The 10,312-nt window shown below is 48.9% G+C and overlaps 1 protein-coding gene across 1 annotated transcript; it reads right to left on the reverse strand.

Annotated features, from left to right (window-relative positions):
- Nucleotides 1-2,958: 2,958 nt before the first annotated feature.
- Nucleotides 2,959-5,334, reverse strand: LOC119436604 (uncharacterized). Its single transcript, XM_037703506.2, has one exon. The coding sequence runs from the start codon at nucleotides 5,146-5,148 to the stop codon at nucleotides 3,586-3,588; it is 1,563 nt and encodes a 520-aa protein (XP_037559434.1). The 5' UTR covers nucleotides 5,149-5,334; the 3' UTR covers nucleotides 2,959-3,585.
- Between the last annotated feature and the right edge of the window lie 4,978 nt (nucleotides 5,335-10,312).

Genomic DNA, 10,312 nt, shown 5'->3' on the forward strand with positions numbered 1-10,312 from the left:
GAGATTAGAAGTGCCCTGGGTCAGCATTACGACCAGAAACAAGATGAGTAGGTGCCGAAGCAATCATCTAGGCATTTGCAAGCACGCTGCGCACCCCTCGTTGCGTCGAACACCTGCGACGTAAAAGCAATCTTTTCGCGTTCGTTCTCACATTCAAAAATTTATGAGGCGAAGAATATGTTCAGATAGCTTGTTAGCGAGAAAATTCATTCAGGGCAGGCTACACTACCAAAAAAAAAAGATATTAAGAAAGAGGGACAACTACTGCATATGCAATACTGAATTCCTCTTGTTACCATAGCGGCTCTGGTATCCTTTTCGGTCTTGGGCGCTCTAGCGGGCTTATAGCACGCCCGAGAGCTTCAAATACCAGCGCCTGCTCGAAATGTCATGATGGCCCAAACGAAAACCGAGTTGGTGCTGTCGCTTGCGGATAACAGCGCATGAAACATCAGCTCCAGGCGAATCTCGCAGCAGCTGCTCCGCACGTACTTGGGTTTGAAACTCGTATGCATATATTGTACGTCATGTACGTGTATAAATTCCACCTGTTCGTTACGTTCGTGGTAAGCTTAAATAAACGCATGCGTTTCAGATGCATTGCACATTGTACCGAAGCATCCTGCAGTTTTTATTCTCGATTTTTTTTTAACCGTTGCTTTGTTTTCGTGGCCAGATGAAATGTGCTGAGAACATACAGCCGTGTTCACAGCTGCGCTTCCGTTGCTCTGTAATTGTTCAAAAGTTTGTTAATGAAGTTTTCTAATAAGCTTATCGGGGGCCCGATAAGTTTCTTCAACCTTTTATAATTCTTACTGTCGGCATCTGAGCAGAGGCGTTCGATGCGAAGCTCTCATAATACATTTGTGCACCCACACCGTTCCCTGGGTCTGTGTCGTGCGCCTCCTAAAGACGACACGTGGATCCTGTGTGGTCGCTGCTGCCTTGCGGTGATGCGCTTTCGGGAATATATCAAGGTTCTCATCTGCCGAAGAGTCGAGCGGAAGCAGCCCCAATATGAGCAGTCAGCTCCGAGGAACGAATGGGACGGCTCACATTCGAGCGATCAGCCCAAAGAAAGAACAATGAACGTAACCAGTACCCAGGAACACAATTATGGTCTCTTGCTAACTGAACTGTTTTCCTGCTATTACATAAAGGCCTGCTTCGAGATCACGTGAATAACCAAAATTGGTCAATTATGCGGAGTTGGGATTGGGGCCAACTCGTTATCCCGTCCGGAAGTGTGTTAAGAGAAAGTTAAACTGCTTATTGGACGTAGATAGTATCTCAATTATGTGGCTCCTCGGATAGTGACTTGTTCTGTCTGAATATTTCGATGTTGGCTCGGCTGAGCATCTGATGCATCCTCTTTCTAATCACGAAGTTGCAAGTCGGTTCCTCCAGCGACGAAGCCGAATTGCGACAGAAGAGCTCTACGATAATGGGCCCTCCGTAACTGACAGCGTACCCCGCAGCGTGATACGTTCTTAATTCAAACGCGAGTCTGCTCTTCGTTAGCGTGAAAATGCGCTCCAATATCAACGTTAGAGGAATGTGTGAGACGAAATGTGTTTCAGCGCCGAAAAATGTGACGAAACAGTGTCGGCACGAAACCAAGCAAGAGAGAGAAACAAGGATGGGCGTCGTTCCGCTGCGTCGAACAATGCTTGCCGTCCCGCATGGTGGCCTGCGCGGTCGGCTGGGAAGTAGGCCACGCGCATACATGGGCACCGAACGACGTTGCGAAACGCCAGCGGCGGTCGCGGCGCGTTCGCAGCGGTTCACATGCGAGTTCCTTCGATGCGCCGCCTCCACACAAGGAGTCATCGCTAGAGTTTATAGTGCATAAAAATATTTCTATCAGTTCGGAGTTCACTTTACGAGAGCATGTACCTTGAAAGCGAAGCTCTCGGAGCCATTCAACCTAGTACACCAAAATAGGGCCAGTCGTCGCTGATCGCCGCGGGCGTTGACATGAGTCCGAAAACGACTCTATAGTTGTTCTCGACGAATGCCGACGGTTTTAACGAAGCTGCGCTTAAGTCGGAAAAGTGATAGCTGCCGTACCAAATGGCATTGGTTGCTGGAGGCCATAGCTCAGGCGACCCATTGCGCATAAATCACGTGAGTGACCCGTGGGACTGAAACTCGTTCTGACATGTTTACGCTTTGGCAAGCGCGCTCCGATTCCCAGATTTTGTTTTCAGCTAGCGATCTGCGCATTCAAAGCCTCGCTGTAGGCGGCCATCTGCTTGTCAAGCCGTGACTAAAGGAGGCAAAAAAAACTGTGCCGCTTGGATTCCGCACGCGAAGCCGTCTGTCGGTGCCCTCTTGAGTCAAGGACCAGGCACTTGTCGATAACTCAGATATGCGATAAGCCGGTGAGGGTGCCCCGGGATTACGAGATTTCTGTAGTTCTGGCGACACGTGGGCCGATTGTGTTGCGTAGAAACTGAGATAACGGTTAAATAGACCAGCCAGGCACTAATCACTCACAATAGGCGCAGTGTGGGCGCAGATGCGTAATTTGACAACCAGAAAAAAAAAAAAAAAAAAACGAAAGTTGTACATGGCATCGGCATACTCAGGTGTGCGTGTGTGCTCGGTGTGTCTGTGGACACACAGAACATCCACAGCCCGTACAGAATCAAGAGAAATTGTGCAGGCGATGAGGCGTTTTTTTTTTTTTTTTTCATTTTTTCCCCGGCATTTTTCAGCGTTTAACAGCTTCATTCTTCCATGTAATACTCAATCACTCCGAATACGCGATTGAAGTGCTTGAGTAACCGAAGAAAACAGAATGCGCACAATCATCGCACCATATGGCCTTATTACAAATTCGTTCCCCACTTAATGCTTATTCTTTCGAAGAAGAGTACTTGATGCTGCCGAACTGGTATCCGACCACTTTTCGAGAGATTCTAGTCGCAATTCCCAAGAATGGAAACTTTGAAATAAGGTTCAAGCTCATTTATTTTCTCAGGCACGGAACAACACTCACGGTAGTAGATGTATTAGGTTCCCCGCTTGATGCGTCAGTCTGTACACGAAAGCCTTTGGAATGAAAACAGACAAAGTTTGTACATAGAGCGTTAAACAATTTGGCACGAGAAACATGTGGCCTTCATCACGCTGGCACGCTGTGCACCATTCGAAAAAAGACAAGAAAAAGCACAAATACGTGAAGCCGTGAAGCGAACGGCACACCACTGAACGAAGGAAAACAATGTACAACACTGCACGTCGCTTTCATGCTTCAGGTTTTTTGCTGCTTAGCAACAAACCTGAACCAAAGTTCTCTGATAATCGTTAAGATTGGCAGAGACTAGCAACAAAGGTTCATTGGTGAGATACGCCGCAAACTAAAAAAAAAAAAAAATTGACGATAGTGTACAGTTACACAGGACACAATCAATATTTGATCACAAACACATAAAACACGAAATGGATAATCAGACAGCAACACAAATAAAGTTACAAGGCACAAAATTGCATTGAATTTACGGCGTCGGTAGGCCTTATCACGTGGCGTTTACTCCAATGTTCTGTAATTTAAAAGCGGCATTTTATCACAGAAATACGTCACTGATCATCGGCGATGTCACCTCCCGCGTCCACGTCTTCGTCATCGTCGCTAAGAGATGATCTCCGCGTGATCTTGCCTGCATTCCAGAACTTGAGCTTGGACGCTCTGGAAAGAAAGCACTGGAGTCCATTGGCAGTCAGTCCGTGGCCGTGCCGTAGCCGCACAGTCTTGAGACTAGCGAACCCGTTGCGCTTGCACAGGACTGCGGCCAACGAGTCCGTCAGCCCGGTGCAGCTGAAGAGCTCCAAGTGGCGGATGTTTTGGCAGTGCGATAGTAGAAGCTCGCAGGCCGCTCGCGGTACGGCGCGACCAACGCGAGGCCGTAGCCTCAGCTCCCTCAGGTTCTGGAACGGCCTCGTCGCGGCCACCCTTGAGCTCACCGCAGGGCTTGTGCATCCCAGAAGGATGAACCAACGCAGTGACAAAGATTCTAGATCGGGGCACATTATGTCAGTCCTGGCAAGGTCAACAACGTCGAAGTGTTCGAGCCCAAGGCGTAGCAGTCGCTTCCCACACAAAGCCAGCAGTGGTAGCACGTCGTCGGTGTAGGAACATGGTATCGTTTGACTGTTCCTGAGTTCCAGCGAACGGAGACGCTTCAACTTGGCCAATTCCCTCACATTCATGTCCTCCTGTACGTGCAGTACGACTTCTTCCAAACCCGGAAACCATGCGACCAACCTTTCGACGCTTCCTGATCCCATGGACTGGCCACTTTGCAGCGCATGGACACGGCTGACTCTCCGTACCCACCATTCCCGACTGCCCGTGCTGGCCCTAGCATCTAGACTGTCCAGCACTGCCTCGAGGTAGACGCAGCGGATTATTTGCAGGTTAGGAAACGTTTCGATTAGACTGATCACGCCTTCGCCGTTCACGGACGACGGCAAACGCACTTCCATGAGGCTGCGTTGGACCGACAGCCCTTCGCGTTGAACGATTTGGGCCACGGAAGCAATGTCCTCGGCGTTTATCGAATGATGCATTACCTCCAGACGCTGCAGCAACGGACATGACCTCACTAAAACTTCTAAATTGTCTCTGTATATCTCCTGAATGCGCAGCACACGAAGGTTGCGGGCCGACGTGAGGAGTCGTTTGACAATTTCCTCGCTCTCCGGCGAGTACATCCAGAGGCCCGAAACGGTCAGCTGGCAGAGGGAAGAGCCGTTTTGCTGGAGCAGGCCGAGGATGAACTGCAGGTCGGCAGCGCTGCAGTCATCGAGGCAGCTGAGGTCGAATGACTCCACACCACAGACCAACAGCAACTCGGCTACACGTCGCACGGCCGGGCTGCGTGCCTCGTCGTCCAGGATGCACTCGAGCAGGTCTTGCCTGACGTGCAGCGGGCATTCGGCGAACGGGTTGTCGGTTACGGGCGTAACCGGGCTGCGGGGCTCGGACTCCTCGTCCAGGCTCTTGCTCCAGCGCCACACGCTCCGGCCCACCTCGTCCAGGCACTGTTGCCGCAAACTCCAGGGAAGCACGATACGGGGTCGACTAGACGAGGACGCCTCGTCGGCGGCGTCAGCGCCGTTTTTAGGTACCGGCGGTGCCATGGCTGCTGCGTCCGAGCGCTTTCTTTTCGCGTACTGTTTGAGCTACTCGAGGAGTCGGCGGGAGCGCTTGCTTCCATGCGGAGGCTGTTTTTCCTTTTGCGGCGCGCAGGCACCTCGACGGACGATAAAAAGCGGGAACGCGCGCGGCTGCCTCTCGCTCGGATCACGCCGCGTGCACGTGAACAGTCGTGCCGGCGACCTTCTCTTCCAGCGCCGCGCGCGCGCTCGGCGTGCCGGGGAGAGACCAACCAGCTGCTGGGAGAGGGGCGTACGCGGTCGGTTACGTCACGTCCAGAGCGTGCGACTTCCGCCGAGGTCGTCAACAACGCCGCGGCTGCCTTCGCAGAAAGCGTCGCCCGGTGTAGCCCCTTCGCGGGCCCCCGCGTGCGGTGTTGCTAAGCCAGCGGCCATTACGGTTACGAAGATATCCCCCCGCGCTCAAACGGGTTTTCGGGCCGATGTCGGTCGCGCTCGGCCCTTTCTCTGCCGAACGGGGGGTGCCGCGTGGTAGCGATCCGCCCTTGAGAAAGGCCGGAAAACATGCCGGCTCTGCATGCGGCCCACTCCGATTCTGGCACACCGGCAACAAAGGCGCCCGACGCCATGTTCGGCGCGCGCACAATGACGCGCATTTGCTCTAGCGATGACCTCTGCGGCTGATACCGTGCGATAATCGCTGGCAGGCCGACGCTTATCTTGGCTAGGCCAAAACCACCTTTGGCAGTAACTCGGGTTGCGCAGCCTCCATCCGCGCACATATTCAATCACGCTTCTGTTTCGATTAAAGCTGATTTAGGAGATATTGTAGGAGACCTGCTGGAGGGCTCTGGCTAGTCTTCTCTGGTGTGTAGAGAATTCTGCATAGTGAAATTCTCGCGAACTAAAAGAATAAGAGCAAAGGCATGAAAAGAGTTCGTGGCTTTCTTACGCCCTCCTAGGTGCCACGAGGTCATTTAGGCCGTTTGCGATGACTCACGGGCGAAAGTATCCACAATGTTTCATTGGTACTTTGTTTTTATTTTTATGCATGTATAGGTAGCGTCGGTTGGCTTGCAGTTCCCTTTTTTCCCCCCCCTTTTTTTTTTTTGAAGATTATTGGCCAGAGCGGCTAAGCCTCCCCAAGTTGTTTACAATAGCGACACCAACTTTTGCGGGCATACCAGGCAGCCGGTTTCTCTTTTCACAACTCGGCCGCTGCAAGAACGATAGCAATGTGGAAAGTTTCCTGGTGTAGATGATTACGAAAGGCTTGGCACTGATGTCGCTGGTGTTTGCTTTATATTGAACTTCGTAAAATAAAATTAGTGCGCGAATTCTTTTTCAAGAACCATGAATTCGCAAAAAAAAAAAAAAAAAAAAAAAACAGAGCGCGTACATTGAAAACCTGACGGCCATCTCATATATTTCAGCTGTTTTTTTTTTCGTTTCTTTCTTTTTTTTAATACAAAGGGACTTTACGTTTTTTAAGCACACCGTATTACTAGCCTCTGTGGCACTAGGGAACCTTCGGACGTCTGCGAGAGAACGGCGCTACAAGTTTTTGTGCGCATTACTGTGTTGAGAATCTAGGGAAGCCCGTAATAGTGGTGTGTAGACATTTAACGCTTTGACTGCGCGTTGCTTTCTGTCTATCTCGTTTCTTCATCCATGCACAAGGATGTGTTTCCATGTTTGGGCAACGTCAGTTATCGTTTCACCGTTTGCGTTGTAACTAACACTCAGCAAGGCCTGACGCGATACAAGACGCAGCTGCACTTAGCGCTCAGATGGCGCCGTTGAACGTTCACTTTTCAAATACCGAGGAACATATTCGGTGTAGCGCGTCAGCTTTGAATACTCACTTTCATAAGCATTTCTAACACGCTGATTGTCCAAAAGCACGGGCAGCATCATCTAGAGCACGCGGCACACCGCAGACATACACTATTATAGATTTCATTAACTGTGCTGTGCCACCTGTGATCGATTGTGATTGTGTATCTGTGCTCCTTTCTTTCTCTATCTCTACTTTCCTATCACTTCACCTTCCCATCCCCTCTCTCCCCAGCGTAGGGTAGCAAACCGGATCTTCCCATCTGGTTAACCTCCCTGCCTTTCCCCTTTCTTATGTCTCTCTCTCTATTAAAATATGAGGCGCTTTCATGTACTGCAAAAGAAACACAATATAGTGCTCCAAGATTTTGCAGACTTATCGCAGACTTGAGAAACCTCTTAAGCATTTACTACGCTTCATCCCAGTACACACCGTGATAAGGATACTATCATTCAATACTGCGGCCTTTTGCTCTTTTCTGAGCCATGTTAAAAAAAAATTATTTTGCTGCATCAACAATTCTCGTTTTTTCTACCGACTGTAGAAACATGTGCCTGCCTGTTTACCAGAAGTGAAATGGTTGATTGTAATAAAACCTAGAATGCCTTTCCCCATCAAATGGCGCTGAGTCATTGTAACTAGCTAGCTCATTGGAGCTAGGTTACAGCTGCCAATGCTGTTGTTCTCTCCGAGCTCTCGTTTTGACATTCCCCCCTAACCCGACGCCAGAGACACTTAATTTTGACGCAGTCGGATCGCCTGACAGCAACCGTCATGTCATTGTATCCGCGAGAAACAATAGGTAGCTGTCAGCAGTACAACAGGAGATGTCAGTACTTCTGGCGGCTTGCACGCGAGTCGGATTGCCTCTTCAGTCGTGTCTTGCACGCCAGCCACGACAGCGAGAATAGTTTTCTGACAGTCGCAAGTAGTGACGTGGGAACGAAAGCTATGCTTGGTCGGATAGACGTTTAACATTGTTCTAAAAGACCTAGGCGCTTATTCGGTAAAGGGAAGTTATGCACAGGCTTATTTCCGTAGAGGGAGGGATTTCATAAGTATTAGCAGGCGTCTCTTTGCCGAACGACTGTCTGACGGTGATTTTGGCAGCACGTACTAATGAAGCAGCTGTATCCTATTACGTTACCGCCAGGCTTGTAACCTTGACAATATTCTGCTGTATCCTCAGCGCAATTGTTCTGAGTAAGTTCACGATTAGTCAACGTGTATGATGGGAATCCTAAGGCGTTATTGTAATGACGTACCACTTCGTTGATAACGCGGACTTAATTGCCCTGTGGCGATTTCCAAGAAACGTAATTGTAGACAGTCGGTTGGACAACTACAATGCACAGCAATCTGCATATGTGGGAAGCACTTATGCATTCCCTGTTTCAATCAGCGTCCTTTGGATGTCACCTATTAATAGCGATACGGGGCACATGTCATTGTCCCGCGATGTTGCTGTGATGACGTACGACTTGCTCTTCGCGCTCACGCGTGATTGTGTGATCATTTTGTGAACAACTGCAATGTGGGCAAGCACGTAGTATATGTGCTATTGGTTTTACCAAAGTCGATCCCTCTTTATGCAACGAACTTGCCGACCTAGTTATATTAACTAACTTTACCGTTACTATGGCTTGGTATTACTAAGAGCCTAGAGGCTCTACATTGTGCTACTAACTTTATGTCTTAACTGCTTCGGGATATTAATTTTTTTTTAAGGATTTGTCCCTGTCACACTGACGCGGATCGTTTCGCATGCAGTTTCTTTTCTGCATAAAGAAAAAAAAAAAAAGAAATACAAGCATTCCGGCTTTCTGACTAAGGTGTCCGCTTCGTGTTAGGGGTGTGTTTCTTCTTGAGAAAGACACGCACTCGCAAGCTGACTTAGTGGGCACGGCGTCTTGCAAGGCAAACAATGAGCGCGACAGACGGGAGAGACAGCCCCCAGCTTGTCAACGGCATTACGTGGCAGTCGACTGCTGAGCAGCTGAAAGCAACGACAAAACTAGGCAGCTCTTTCTAGCAAGCGTCTGTATCGTCAGCATAAAGTGGCCAGGTAGCAGCTAGCAGTGATCGTTCGACGTAAACGTTAAGCGCTACACAGATAGTTGACGGCGAGGAGTATTAGAACAAGCTGATTGCGACTTCTTTTCTTTAGCAATATTGTCCGCATTGTCGAGGGTTGAGCATAATTCTATAGTACAGCTTTGTGAGCCTCATGTCGAGCTGAAGCACGACCCTTCAGAAACAAGACATCGTTTGGTGCAGTTCGGTCAAGTTTAAGTTGCTGGAACTCACACAGCAGCACACATCGACAACTGTTGAAAGTTGGGTCATTCTAACAAGTGCTCAAGTGTTTCATTGTTGTGTCCACAAACCGGACACGACTGTAGTGCTCGTACTTTGCGTGTGATGTAATGTATTGTTGTGAGCCTTCCTCTTACTTTTCTTTCTTTATCTTCTTCCTTTTTTCTCTTTCGTTCTCTCTCTTTCTCTTGTCTTCAATCGGGTCGGAGTGGTGTCCGATTTAGGAGACAGTTGCAAGCCCACCCGCTTCTACTTTACATTGTGTAGTATTTATCTGTTTGCACAATTACCAATTGTAATCTTTGAGAGATCAGCCGTTAAATCAGTCATTTAGACTAAACGCCACCCATCAGTAAGTGTGGAACATTTTTTTTTATTTCGGACAGATTTTTCAACACGTGATTAAAAATAATAACTAATTATCTTTTTAATGATTCACTTTAGGGTACATGTTGCAATTTAGAAATAGAAGCCGAGAAATAGTGAAATAATGTTTGCTTAGCAGAAGCCACAAGACTAGCTCTATCGTTTTAAATATCCGACCTTAAATTCTGCGACGAAATACATTGGCGTTCCACCGAACAGTTTCCGAAAAATCGCGCGTCGAGCACTTCGGGATCATCTTAACTTGTAACATCAATGCATTACTTTTGCATATTTTTGGGACGGATATCTCGAAAGTGGAGCTAACTTTACGATTTAAGCAAAGCAAAATCAATTAGCGAATCTTCTTATTAGCCATCTCGACATGGAGGAAAGCCGAGGAGGAAAAGGAATGAAAGACAGGGAGGTCAGCCAGGCACGCGTCCGATTTGCTACCCTACGCGAGGGGAAGGCGGATAAGGCATAAAAAAAGGAAAGGAGAGAGCGAGGAATGCACTTATTGCAATGTGAACACGTGCGGTTGTCCATCACGCCTACAATGGGTCACTGAGGCCAGTCGATTTCATAAACCGTCGGTTTGCACGCCCATGTCGCTTTGTGCGTCTGCGACGCGTCGGCCCGTCGTCGGCGCGTCGTCGATGTCATAACGAT

The sequence above is a fragment of the Dermacentor silvarum genome, chromosome 1 (assembly GCF_013339745.2).
Source record: "Dermacentor silvarum isolate Dsil-2018 chromosome 1, BIME_Dsil_1.4, whole genome shotgun sequence".
In the NCBI taxonomy this organism is placed as follows: Eukaryota; Metazoa; Arthropoda; class Arachnida; order Ixodida; family Ixodidae; genus Dermacentor; species Dermacentor silvarum.

Coding starts and splice junctions, on each gene's coding strand:
- LOC119436604 (XM_037703506.2), bottom strand. CDS start 5,148: ATGGCACCGCCGGTACCTAAAAACGGCGCTGACGCCGCCGACGAGGCG.